The 14,525-nt window shown below is 37.3% G+C and overlaps 1 protein-coding gene across 3 annotated transcripts in view; it reads right to left on the bottom strand.

Annotated features, from left to right (window-relative positions):
* The window catches only part of RABGAP1L (RAB GTPase activating protein 1 like), a 230,141-nt gene that overhangs the window by 194,252 nt on the left and 21,364 nt on the right, over positions 1-14,525 (bottom strand). For all 3 annotated transcript variants that reach the window (XM_065649001.1, XM_065649003.1, XM_065649002.1), the window contains 9 exons: positions 13,901-14,068; positions 12,486-12,675; positions 10,483-10,693; positions 8,945-9,119; positions 8,016-8,176; positions 7,081-7,191; positions 3,361-3,427; positions 1,795-1,897; positions 59-225 (listed from right to left, as the gene is read on the bottom strand). In XM_065649001.1, the coding sequence (XP_065505073.1) occupies positions 59-225; positions 1,795-1,897; positions 3,361-3,427; positions 7,081-7,191; positions 8,016-8,176; positions 8,945-9,119; positions 10,483-10,693; positions 12,486-12,675; positions 13,901-14,035 (1,320 nt within the window). In that variant the 5' untranslated portion in view covers positions 14,036-14,068. The remainder of the gene's footprint in view (positions 1-58; positions 226-1,794; positions 1,898-3,360; positions 3,428-7,080; positions 7,192-8,015; positions 8,177-8,944; positions 9,120-10,482; positions 10,694-12,485; positions 12,676-13,900; positions 14,069-14,525) is intronic.

Here is a 14,525-nt window from a genome sequence, read left to right as displayed (position 1 = left end):
CAGATAAAACAAATGTTCCCAGCATCAACATTTCTTAAAAAAACCAAACATGCATTACCTGTTTTAACTTCATATAAAAAGTTTCTGTGAAGGTTTTTCTGCTGAAGTACCAGAAGCGTTCGTTGGCAGGATACACACGCACAACAGTCTCCAGCAAAAACCGGACTGGCTCTACTATTTCAGTAACAACCATGTCCACTGCCACGGTCATGAATACACGCTTATCTAAAACACAAAAATCAGGGACATACAGAAAAAGTAGTCACAGTTCAAATTTCTCAAACCAGTAAATGACAGAAATAAACCGGTGCTCAAAGTGAAAACCTTTTCTATATAATTGATTCTATTGAACCTGTTCTATTTATCTACACCCTACATGCCTGCTGCATAGAATGAGAGTATGCATTAAACAGTGTACCGTGTAATTCCAATAACTTTTTAAAACAAAGACAATATGTCTCTGTTTTAAAGACAGGAGCAAAACATCATGCAAAGAAAAAAGCGTTAAGATATACGATCTCCATCAGACAAAAGGAACATGCAAAAGATAAGGTCACATTTTAAAGTGTAAAATTACTGCTGAGTAAATACACATCTGCACAGCAAATCAGTGTCAAGGATCTCCTACAGCATTGTTGGTCCTAAATCCTCTCATAAGACTAAAAAAATCTTCAGATCAATTCTTATGTCTGTGCTCATACTTTGTCAGTTAAAAGGACTCTAAACATTTTACCCCTCCCTGTCCCACTCTCTGAGTCAGTCCTCATAGCAGCAAAACATATTTTTAAAGCGAAGCATGGATCAGTAATCTTAATCTGTAATAGCTCCATCTTCCTGATACTGAAGCGTGACTCCAACCTTTTCAAGTAGAGGAGAATGCAGAACAACTGACCAGAGGATGAGACTGAAACAGTTCAAGTGTATCTTGCAGGCTTACGGTGCAAGAAAAGTTTTGCTGTTTCTGGAAACATTCATCACAGAGAGAGGTAGTAACCATCATGTTGCATCACAACTGACACCTTTCTTTTAGAATGCACAGACTTTTACGATGATATATAGAATCAGACATTACAGACCTCTACGTTCCTTTGTCTTATCAGACCAAAGAGGCAAGAGGGCATTTAAAAAAAAAATCCCACACAACAAAACCAAACCACACCACACAAAGTCACATTGTAAAATGGAAACTGTGTCAAGCTGCACAGCAAGAGTTTTGCGTGTATGCTACTAGAAATAACATGGTTTGAAAGTCCATCAGCAAGAACAGTGACACTGGCCGCACATAGTTGGATATGCCTTTAAACAACTGACGTGAGCTCTGCCTTGGGATAGGAAACAAACTCCACATTTGTGTTCAAACCTTTTACACCACATCAGAGAACATAAGTTCTAGCAACAAGAAAGCGTGCTGTATAATCAAGCACTTCAGTGCATCACTCCCAGCTGCCCCAAGAAGAAAGAGAATAGCAATGCTTACTGTTTATACTGCTTTTCTGAGTACAGCAAGTGGAACACAGCTTCCGCATCTTAGGACAAAAAAAGTCCCGAAAACCAGGGAGGAGGCATTTAAGCCCCAAACAATAATTTAACATCTCCAAATCAGCAACACACAGTTCTGTGAACAATGATTCACATTTCTGTGTTGCGTATGTTTATACAGAAAAGTTCCTAGCCACAGACTCTTGGAACACAATGGTATATGTACTGAGACATATGCACCATGATTCCCAGGAGATAATACATACACCAAACTCAGGTCGGGCAAAAAAGAATTCACAAATTAGATTAAATTACCTTTAGGAGTTTCCTCATTAAGTACTAGAAACATGGGTGCATTAGGATTCCACAATCCAGTAATTACATAAGCCTTCCCATCAGAACTCTTTCCCATGGATTCCTAAGAATAAAAACATACAGGATTCTATCAGAGTCATGGTTTGAGATCAGAGAGATTGAGCATGGGGAGGGCAAATAGTTCTAGGGAGCTCAGGGTAAGACTGTGTTCACTCTAGAGAACACAATCTAAACAAAGAACGTGAAATAATGGATTGAGAAAGGTTATAGGCAAGTGGGAGAGAACAAAGAAACATTAGAAAAGAAACATTATATAAGAAACTGAAGACAAGACAGTTTGTCAATGTAGTTTTTCAATGCTTATTTTAAGTATGAAAGCATGGTGGGATGTCTGCCACTCTACTCCCTGAGCAGCTGAGATGGTTCTAAGGAGACGATGAGCTACAAGAGACTTCAGAAAATTAAACTAGTCCCACAGGATATACAGAAATGACCCAGGGGAAAAAACAAAACAAAATAAAACCAACTTAACAGAGTAGGAGCAAGAAGAGTGACTGAGTTCTTCAGATGTAAATAGGGAGAATGAGGGTTGAAAGGAAAACACAAATTTGTATGTATATGCTATAGCCAAGAAATGAACTAATAAGCCATTATATACAGTCATTAAACGTACTTGGAATGTAAATTGAATTATAGGTGGAGTAAAGAAAGGAATTCAAATATACAGTCCATGCAGTAAAAGGTTTTATACAGATTCATAGAAGCAAATTCATTATGCTCCATAACTCACTATAATTTATTCCATTTTATAATCAAATAATAAAAATGGAAAATTGGAACTAATGTCAGCAAATAAAACCAGAAAAAACGAGGTAGTAGATACAAACAGGCAAATAAAAGAGCCTGACAAGAGAACTAAATACTGACAGCTAGAATCATCAACATGAGTAAAGAAACAGAATAGGCAAATCTGGGATAACTGCATAGCCACAAAATGTCTCACTGGTTTAACTCCAGCACTTCTTGACTTGAAGATGGTTGTATTCTTATCCACAGCATGGAAGTAAATTTTTATTATCAAAAAAGGTGTATTATTTTGTAGTTCTCGTAGAAGCAACTCGTAGGAAATGAAAATTGTAGAAGACAAGTGAATAGTTGAAACTGAGCAAGAATTTAAACTCAAATGAAGGAAATAAAGGCAAAATTTTTAGCGCCTGGGAAAAAAAAAGACCACTTCCCCAATGCCCAAATATAAAAACCAATAATTTGCTCTAATTTTTTAGGCAACATGATTAACACAGTACAGAAAGCTTAGTTATTGTAACAACCAGCTGTCAGTTTACCTAACCTGTGCTTTAACAATTGAACAAAAACCAGATGCCACAGGTTTTGACATTAATGGAAATGTTTTGTCCATTGTATGTAACAAGTTTGTTTCTAGTTTGAAGATATAAACCCCAAGATTTAAGAAACAAAAAACAAACAAAACCAGACAGATCAGAGGTTTGTTTTTTATTTTTATATCGCCTTTATCTTACTAAACAGGTTATTAGAGCTAAGTATTACCATGTCCAGTAAATGCATGTCACTGTTCTTCACATTTCGTCCAGGGCTTAGTAGCATCCCAAAGCATCTGTGAAGGTTATTAAAAAAAATTTTTAAAATATAGATACTAGCTTTTCAACATACAAAAGTATTTTCTTGAACATAATGGCACAGCCACCTACTGCTTCTAATTTAGAGAAAACCTTTCTTAGCAATTTTTGCTAGTGTTATGGCAACGTTCAGGAAACATCACAATATATATTATAGAAACGACAATGAAATTATTTTCCAGAATGAAAATGACAGAAATTACTGGCTGACCTGTGAACAATAAATTATTCTTAAAGACAACTTAGAATATTGAGTTTAAAGATACCAGCAATTCCTATATATTAATGATGGAGACCAGCAAGAAGACATTCACTCTCTCCCGAGTACATTTTAAAAAATGTTTTCATACAATCATACGAAAAGTTTGGCAACCTGTTCCAATGCTCGACTCCCTTTGTATTGACAACAACTGGCCTAATTTCACAGAGGAATTTCCAGTGAAGTAACTTGTGTCTATGGACTCTCATCTGAGCACTCTGCACCTCCAAGAAGAGTCTGGCTCCATCTCCTCCATCCCCTTCCCCCAGGTATCCGACTGCACCAGGAAGAGCCGCGCACTCCCGCCCTCGCCAAGTCTGAACAAAAGCAGTTCTGGCATCTGGGCAACCCACTTAATCCAAATGAAAACTGAGATTTTTCAGCAGACATAAATTGTAAGAGATTCTTTGAACATTCACAGGTTAGCAATGAAGATAGAATAGTTTCACAGCTTTCAGGCAAGCACACTATCATGAACAGAGATATCATTACAATTATGCTATTAACTGTAAAAATCTTAAGATATGCAATTACGACACCATCTAGTAAGTTTGCTCCTATTGCGTTTGGGTATATGATTTTCATTTTCCACCTCATTACACTTAAACAGTAACTTACATCCACAATTGTATTTTTCCTTCTCCATCTCTTTCACTACTGAAATCTTAAAAATCAAAGTGGTAAATAAAACAGTAGACAACAAATTTCATTTATCTATACAGCATAATGCAGTGCCATGTAAAGCAAGTAAGGTAGCTAGGATGCTAGGACTTACATTTAGCCACACAAGCAGGTGTTTCTGTGAGACTAAAGAGACCGGAGAGAATGTTACAGTAGACTGACTGACTACTTTTTGTTCCTGGGGTAGAAATAGCTCTGAGAGGGCTATAATTTATAACAGCAGAGGGCTCACCAGCTTCTGGTAGATCCGCTAAAGAAAACTGTAAGGCTAAGGTTCAGAGGCAGGCAAAGGATCTGTGCTTTTCAAAGACAACAGCTCACAGATCCTCGCTCTCGCTGCGCCTCTCTCAGCTGTACACAAAATTTGGGGGAAGTTTGTTTCCGAGAGTGGGAGTCGGGAACGAGCAACCCCTGCCTCTCACAGCCAGACACTCAGGATCACCGGCAGCATCGTGCTGCTACAAGAGTCGGGGCTCCTCTTCCCACCAAGCTCAAAATGCAAAACAAGTTCAGATCCTCACTTGCAGAGGAGCCAGATATTATGCAAACAGATCTCAACACAATCCGCCTCTGATTTGAGGAGGCTGAACCACACACCCAGGATTCAGAATGACCTGCCTAGACCGTGGGCCTCAGTCTTGCCACTTCTGACGTGCAAAAAAAGAACTGAAATTATTCGTCACTGATACATATTTCCATTTATATAAATACCAGTGCTACCCACGGATAAGGCTGATGGTTTTAAGTTACCACGAGAACCTGATCTTTAAGTTTCCAGTGCTACTGAGCAACCAATATTCTGTACAGCAGTTCTAAGGACTCCAGCCTAGACTTCAGCCTAAGCTACCCCTATACAACTTGGTATTAACTCTCCCGTATGACTGGCAGCACACTACATTTAAACACCACTGTACTGAGAACAGAGTCAACCCTCTCATTCCTCAGAATGAAAGGCTATTTCACTCTTCAGAACAACTTTCTTAAAGCCCCCGATCATTAACCAGAATTTCCTTTCTGAATCCTGTGAACTGTGACTCGGTATCGCACATTGTGGGATGGAGCCCGGGTTTCTTTGCAGGATACCAGGTTCACTCTCCTGAGACCATGAAGAAAAATTCTTGAACTCTTTAGACCAGAGACAAAATTTCTTTAGCAACAACATTTTTTGCATTATAATTTCCACTTAGAAATACTTTTGAAGATGCATTAAATTGCTTAGAAGCTCACTGTCTGATGCAACCTGAACTGATCTTTTATACCGGTTTTGAATTTTAATGCTATGCAGGGTAAGTACATAAAATGACTTACAAGCTTGTGTATGTCATGTCAATTAAGTAACTTATTAGCAATGCTTGTGGTGATAAAAATAACATCTTAATTCAATATCCTAAACAACATAAAAAGAAAAGGTAATTTCTAAGAAAGGTAACTTTACCTGCAGGGAGAAGACAAAGGAAAAAAACCAAACCAAACCAATCAAATGCTATTCAGAAATGTTTAGAAGAGTTCATCATTCATTAACTGAATTCTGAAGCCAAAATTATTTAAATTAAAAATACATCGAAAATAGGATTTTTTTTAAAAGCCAAAGAGTAGTAAAAGCAGAGTTTTAGGGTAAAAAAAGAATGATGTTAAAAAATTGTGCTGTGTGTTCCTTGTCTAAGATTTTTGTTTCATTTTTGAAATAAGAGCTTCAAAGCAAGTCAAGAGAACACTCTAAGGTTTTAGGAGGCTTGTGCGTTTTTTTTCTTTATTCTCCTGTTATCGTTAATTCCCTTTTTGCTAAAATTGAATTATATTATTGTTACTCTTTTATAAGACTGCCATCTGGTGGCATTTGCTATTTTTAAAAAAATCAAGCTATTGAGTAGGAATTTCCTAATTTAAATTAATACAATACCTACTACTACTGTAGTTATAAGACTCTACTGTTAATGAACATATTAACTGATGGTCTTCACATGCGTGGTCCACTTCTTGTGCAAATACTTTGCACAAAAGGTCAGGTTATACCGTCCAAAAGGGATCGCCCCTCATCTAATTGCCAGGAAATACAACAGGAGTCACCAGCCATTCCTGAGCTCTTCACCATCACTCAGAGTTGAACATTCGAATCCTCTCACTGCACAGCTACAAAGGAATCTCACTCATCTTGAAGCCTCCACCAGCACATCGCTGCTTCTAACCAGTAGGTTGAGTCCAAACTTGTTCCAGCACAATTGATCTGACGGGTTCACATGCTCCAAGGTGTAACACAGCTCAGACACGCTCACCTCGGTACTTTTACTAAACAGTGAGATGCTGATAATGCAGGACTGCAATAAATGTGTGGTTTTGGACTGCTTCAAAACAACAGAAAGCAAAATCAAAAGCATTTGAATGTCATGAGTATCTTAAAACCACATTCAGAAAGGCAATTAAAAGGCAAAAAAACCAATGTTTGAGTATTACAGGCTCTGGTTCTTGTTTTCACCTACCGAACAACCAACCAACAGAAAAAAAGCCCCACAAAACTACTTCAAAAAAATTTTAAAACTGAACTGCGCACCTATGAATTAATTATATTGTGCAATAACACTTTCTGTATTATTGTGGTATTTTTTCTGTCACATAACTTGCAAAGTCAAGAAAAGTACATTAAATACTGTTCTTTCAAAAACTTAACCTGCATTATCTTTATAAGAGTCTTACCTTTCAATGGCCAGCTCTTTGTTCGAGAGTTGCTGAACTGTAATCACCACTTTCTTCTCAATTCCCTGTTTAAGCTTGAAATATAATTTATCTCTATCCTTTGGCACAGGGCTAAAAGAATGAAGAAACAAGTTTCTTATCCCAGTGTAGAACATTAACTATTAAATATAGAAAAGAGAGTAGCAGCTCGCTTAAACTGTGAGTGGCTCAACTCATTTGAGAGACCTTCTCTTCCTTGTTCCCAAGTTAAAAAACCGGCACTGAAGAAAAACAGGCTCACACTTAGCATGCTAACTGTCTGAAGGCTTTATCAGACAAACATATCCAAAAATGCAAGTGTTATTTTGGATTTTAAAATGATAGGAAATATGCTACATACTGGCTATGAAGGAAAAAATAAATAGGACATTTTCACAGAATTAAATCTTATTTTCAGTTCTCTCTTCCATTTCAAAATATCTTGTAGTTAACTGTCAGGCAAAGAATACTTTGCTCCCCTGTCCCCTGTAATGCTTAGAGAAGTTTGCATTTTCTAAATCTTCAATGCCTTCAGAATTTATTAGCTTATTAAAAAAAATAAAATCAAAAAGGGGAAACTACTAGACTGTATTAACTCAAGAAAATTGGTTTGACTACAGTTCTTAGCAGACTTCCTACTATTTTTTTCCATTTACACAGGCCTACCTTGAGCTTCCCTACCAGAAATCACGTTTAAAAGAAACTAAGTTGAAAAAGGCATCTTGATTTTTAATCGTTTTACAGAAAAGATACAGAAAATAAAATTGTAAAAGCAAAGTAACAGCTTCCTTTTTATAACAAGTCTACTTACGAAGAGGCCAAATCAATTTTACTGCAACAAAACAGCTGTGCGTTCTGCAAGTAGCTATATGCTTTTTTCAAAGAGATTTCTACTTTTCCCTTTCCATACAGATTACCTATAATTTCCTTTTCCGTCATCTTCTTTGACTTCTAAGGAAACACTGAAAGTGTACACATCACTATCTGGAGTAGGAAGAACGAAGTCCTTAACATGGTCAGATGCTTGTTTGGAAGAACGTTTGAATGCTGTTGAGAAGCTGTATAAAATTCGGCTGACCTGCAGAAAAGCAACAGAATTACTAGTTTTATCAAAAATAAAAGAGTATTTTTAATGAGGTATTGTGACGTGGTTTTGAAGGCCATAAAATTACCGTCTCTTGCCTCTTGTACTGAACACAAAGCACGCCACATACAACACAAAACATTCAGATCAGGTGTTTAAAAACCAAGCAAATTCAGTAACATCATCTCCTGCTTCATGTCACATTCACTGCTCATGTAATGCTCAGTAAGTTAATACATATTACAAGATTACGAATTAGGAATTAAAGGGCCTGAATAATGTACTTTTCAGGTTGTGTATTTAACAACACAACTTACAGCTTGCTCTTGCAGATGTCAAAAAACCAAGGAGACGACTTCTTTTTAAACCTCTATTTTTTCACCCTAGAAAATCTTTTTCTCCCAGACTATCACCTAGTTCCTCCTAAAATATCCAGGGCAGAGTACTGTAAAATGATTCTTTGTAGCTCTCGAGGTCTAGACTGCAACTTCACTCTGAAACCTACCCAAAAGAGGCCTGATAAACAGAATACTTGTCTTACACTTACACTTTCTAAATTCCCATTATGGGGAACTTTGAAATTTTATGGAAGTACTGAAAGAAAAAAATAATCTACATTAATGTTCATGTATGACTAGATGCACATTCTGTGAAACTCATTATATTTTCAAGGCACTATAAACCATTTCCGGGTCTGGAATAACTTCATAAAATACCACTTGTATTCTTTTTACCAGTCACTGTACAACATTGAGTACTTACTGCCTCTTTAATCTCACAGGAGAAAACATGAATCTGGAACTCTTCTGTTCCACAGCTGCTTTCTGTAAATGCAAAACAGTCGCTCTCTGAAGTCCCATTTTGTCCACGCACACAGAACAACACCTTATAGATTGGAAAAGAGGCTATCTCCACATTGCTTGATTGATCTATTATTCTGTCAAGGAAAAGAACAGAGAAGATCAAAGAAGAAGGTCAGTAAAACAAACAGGCCCATCCAAAAGGCTTTTCTGCAATTAGATAAACAAATATATAAACTGCAACTACTACTAAATTCAAGTACGCAAGATGGGCAGTAGGAACAGAAATGATCAGGCTTGCCAAATTTAAGATGTAAGTATTTCTGGTTGTAACACTGGCTTAATTTATTTTATACTCCGCAATATAGACAAGTATAATACCTCTGTATCAAGCAATAACCAATGATCATCATTGCTCTGCATTCACAAAAAAACGCAAGAGTAGCAACGTAGAAACCACAGCAACCATGAAAATGCGACTTGCATGCAAGGATCAAAGAAAATTCAACAGTATACAAAAATTTAAGTATCTGTTTAAGACAACATTAAAAAAACCTCTTTCATTCAGAATCTACAGGACAGTGCAGCTTAGCAAATGCTTGTCTCTGTGTTCAGGTGAATATTAATCACAGATCTGAGGGCTCATGCAAAGTTTTAAATTCCTCTCAAACTCGGAACCCAAAGAATATTTCAGAAACTGTACAGAATGACGACAGGGGTGGTGGTCTCAGAATGGACTACTAGACAGTGAGTTGTAAAGAACAATAGTTAGAGCCACATAATTCTGCTCTGTCTTTTCAGTACTTGTCCATATCCACATTCGCATCAAGGGTGAATAAACATCAGATACCTGGAAGAGAATCAAAAGTCTGTAACAATAAAAATAAAGGACTAATCTGCTAAAGGCAAGAAAAGCCCAGAGAGGATCCAGCACAATGTAATAGTGGTGGGACACATTAACTGGAACCCCACATGACAGCTGTTCAGATACCTGGAATGGAAACACTCCTCAGGGCTGACACTGGTGTCACTTGAACTTTGATGGAGTGTATTTTGTCACACATGGATTCACCTTTACAGCTCTGTGCAGAGTCTTAGGCAGCCCTTCACTTAATTATGTCCTCTGCAATTAAAGATTCCGCAGCTTCACTTGCAAACAACCTTCTTGAATGGCCACAACAGCTACAAAAATAGGTAGAGCACACCTAATATCTCCTGTGACAGTTGCCATCATAAAAGTATGCAGTGTAATCTCCTAACTCAAACAAAATACTGGTGTAATGTCAAACAAAATCTTAAATTGGATTCAAAGAGAAAAATGAAAGAAAATAACATCTGTGGTTGAAGGTCCTTCTTTCTTTCTGTGCAAAATGATACTCAATACGCAGGGGCAAGTAAATGTTCTCTAGTATCTAGAAACTACTTCCCTGTGCAAGTAAAAAAGTCAGAATCCACCTTTTATCTGCCTGTGCAAGTAACAAAAGCAACTTTGTGTGTTACCTTACAGAGCCTTCTGGAATGTTTGGAACATAAAGCGTAACAGGTAAGGGGGCTTGACTTGAGGATTTCATGTTTGCCATGGCATGTAGAGCTTCCAGTTCATTTCGAGGGGCAGACACCTTTGTGCAACCTAAATAAGTCAGTTTGTTAAACAACACGCTGTCCTCTTCCCGAGGTTCACTGGGAGATGATGGCCTTGGTGCGGAGATTTCTGAAAATGAAAAAAAAACACTTTTTTAACCATTTGCTTTTATTTTTACACATTGTCTTCTTAGAGAGTTCCATAGCAAAATCTACTGCTTTTTCTGAGAATGGACACAGGAGTCACAAGTCCCGCTCCAATAGTAAGAAATCCCATTTGGCAGCTTAATATTAATGTTAAGTCTGTTCTATTCTAATGCATGTTTCCTACTACAGCATAGGGAAAAAATGCCTTCCGAGTCTATTTAGCAGTGCTAGAATACCATTTTTCTTTAAGCTCAATTTCCAGATGGTGTTTTATTTAGTTGATACTTTCTTCTAATTCCTACTCATACTTTGCATAAAGATGCCTCCACATCTCTGCTCTCCCATGTCTGCAGCTTCTGTAGAATTATTAGATGTGAGATAGCTATGTTACCTGCATGAAACCATCAGGGAGCTGGAGAAAAGAAAAAGGATCTCTGTTTATCACCCTACTCAGCAGGAGAGAAACGTTCTTTTTCCACTGTCACATTACTGTGGACAGGGGTGATCTTGAGGGAGCCTTTGGGAGTTTTGCTGTTATTGTTGTTTTCTAGCAGGTTTTTTCAAGGCATTTCAACATTTGAGAAACAAGAAGAGAGGTGCAAGAAAAAGTCATTAAGTATGGAATCAGAGTAATCGAGGTTGGAAAAGACCTCTAGAGGTCATCTAGCTCTAACTCTGCCCAAAGACAGATCAGATTAGACTAGGTTAGGGCTAGTTTCAAAACTGGATCAGGTTACTCAGGGCCCTGTCCAGCTGAGTTTTGGTATCTCCAAAGACAGACATTCCAAACCTCTCTAAGCAATGTCCTCTGTTATTTCTAGTTTTTATTACTATGGCTAATATTTCCATAATACTTAAATCAGAAAGGAAGCAAAATTGAATTATTCCTGTTGTGGGGCGAGGAGGACAATGTATCTACAAGTATTTCTTTGTTCATTCATACTAACGGTTGTGTTCTGTTTGAAGCACATCAAACAGGGAGCCAGTAAGGTATGTTTTTCAAAAATACAGTATACATATAATTAAGAGAAGGGTGTTTCCATTATGACTAAACTATCTATCTTATTCTACCACAAAAACTTTATTTTTTTCCACTTCCCAAACAGATGCTATGGGAATTATCTGACACAATGCCACGGAACTGTTCTCTATACTACCAAGCGAAAAAGAATTCTAATTCAAGGCCCACAGCGGTGGCCACAGCCTTGTATTCATAAGAGGTATATATAGAAAAACAAGCTACAATATATTTTACATAAAATATACAAAATATAGTTTACATAAGAAGCTTTCAGTCCTCCCTTTTCATCAACCATTCCTAGCAAATATCAACTCTAAAGCTGTCCTTACTGCCACCTGGGGACAGAACCAAAGCTGAAAGTCTCTCTGCTTGCTCAGGGTCTATTTCATTTGCAGGTAACACAGTCAGTGAAACTGCCCTGAAACTTGTCAGATGCCATCAGCTGATTCTCTACCTCAACTCCAGTCCATTCAGCAAGTTACATGATACTGAGTCCTAACTCATCCAGGGCTGGAGACAAGATGAAAATTATCTGGATCGAAACAGAGCAGCACAGGGTGAGAATCTGGTGAGAATTCATTCCGGTCTACAATCCTCAACTAATCAGAAAAGGAGAGGAGGCCCCAGGGAATTCTCCGGTATGGTTTTGGAATGAAGCTCCCGAGAGCTTTGTATTCAATTTTAAGGTTAACTTGAAACTGTGGAAAGAAACAAACTGCCATATATGATTGAGGGGGAAGCACTTTAGCAATACCTGTAGTAGAAGGGTCTAAAACGAGGTGCAAAGCTGGCTGATTTGTTTGACCTGCTGACCCATCTCCTGCCTGGCTGCTTCCCTCGCTGGAACCTTCTCGGAGAGCAGGGAAATTGCTCTGGTCTTTTTCTGAATCCCTCAGTATCTCTTCCATTGCCTTCTCCAGCTGATCATCTCCATTTGAAAATACCTGTAAGCAGGCGGAGATGACATTTTTTAAAGGTACTTGTAGTTTTACTTTCACTATTATTTTCCAAAGATATAGTCTTACTTATTGCAAAAGTTCAGAAACTTTACTGAACAAGACAACACACCAAGAATCAACAAAAATAAATGAAACATAATCCATTGTCCCATCCCATTACATATAATAAACATATCCTCACTGCTAATCCAACAACCATCGATCCAAAAACTGTAGACCTCTCTTAAAAAAAACAGGTTTGTGTGTTTAGATTCTCCAGTCCGAACAAATATCAACAGACTTTGTTATAGATTAGTCTTAAGGAAAATTTTCCTTTCTTAGTCATATCCAATCCAATTGTCTCACACATAGGAGGGATGCAAGCCTAAGGAAGTGGCAAGAACATGGTGAGACCCATTCCCTAGAGAAAAAAAAAAAAATACAGCCTTTGACAAGTACTAGCTTTGCAGACCAAAAAAAACCCATGGCCCATAATAAAGTTGCACCATGGATTCTACCCCCAGGTCACTTGCCTCTTTCCAAACATAATTCGTGTTTAACACAGACAGAAATCACTGGTTGTAAAAAACTGCCAAAGAGTTTTGCGAAGACAGACTAAGCACTTATTGTCATTTCAAGGGGAACAAATTCCTATTGTTCCAAGTGGACCCAGTAAATCAGCTACTGCAACTCAAGTGGGGAAATACTTGTAATTAACCAATGAGCTGTCACACAAATGCTAAAATATTCTGCTGTTTAGAGGTAGAAAGCTTTTAGAAAAGGTCTTAGCCATGCCTAGAGTAGCACTGAATGGGAAAGCTAAATTAAAAACTCAAAACCAAGACCCTCTGTGGCCTATTCCTATGCAGTCTAATTACGTGCTTTTAAGATAACAAAATTTGGAGTCTCTGGTCCCTCCATAAAGAATATTTCTCAAGCTTTAATCTGAAGCTCAGCCTCTGAAAAGAACTTTTTAGTCCCTTGCTAATGTATAAATCCACAGAATACTAACAAAGCTGACACCCAAAGAAGTTATTAAAAGAAAAACTGAACTGCCAGTTTTGGACAGGTTTGTTTAATCTGAGCTCTTAATTTCACTGGTAATAAACAAGGACAAAAAATAGAGTATAAGAGTCTCCTCAAGCACACACAAGGATCTTTAATTAAAATTCCAAAGAAGTTGTAATCAATACAAATCCTACTAGAAATTGAAAGTAAAGTAATCATAAACCTTTAGCTGAGGCTTTTCATCTTTTCCAGAAGTGTCCTCCGATTGCTGATGAACCAGGACAAATTCTTCATTAATTAATGTGGATACAGTTTCAGGAATCCTACTGGCTTTGCTAAATGATGTTTTGACTTCCATGTCAGGTCAGTATTCACCTCCTACCACAAGAACCTAACAAAGAAGGAAAAATATTAAATATTTAGTTTAGAAGCTGTAAACATGTTAACAGGGCAATATGACGCTATTGTGGAATACTGTAACACTTAAAGATATATAATAATGTATTATGCTATATTCTGAAGAATAATTTTCCAAAAACTGAATATTGAAATGTATGCTCTCCACATAAATATATTTAGCAATTGATTATGACAGAGTTGTTTTTATTACCCTTTATATCTATAGGTGATGAAGTCAAAGGTGATACTAAATCACAATCACATACTTCTCAGCAAATTTTTCTGAAACCACTCACAACAAAATTAAAATTAAACACTTAAAGAAATTAACCACAAAACCAAAATAACAAAGCTATAAATATTATGGAAACTGAGAACAAGCTTTCCCCTGCCCACACAGCAAAAAAACGAGCCCAGAAACAAACAAAAAAGGGGACAACATAATGATT

The sequence above is a fragment of the Caloenas nicobarica genome, chromosome 20, assembly GCF_036013445.1.
Source record: "Caloenas nicobarica isolate bCalNic1 chromosome 20, bCalNic1.hap1, whole genome shotgun sequence".
NCBI lineage: Eukaryota > Metazoa > Chordata > Aves > Columbiformes > Columbidae > Caloenas > Caloenas nicobarica.
Note: the sequence above shows the minus strand (reverse complement) of the source record. Positions and strands in the feature narration are given on the sequence as shown.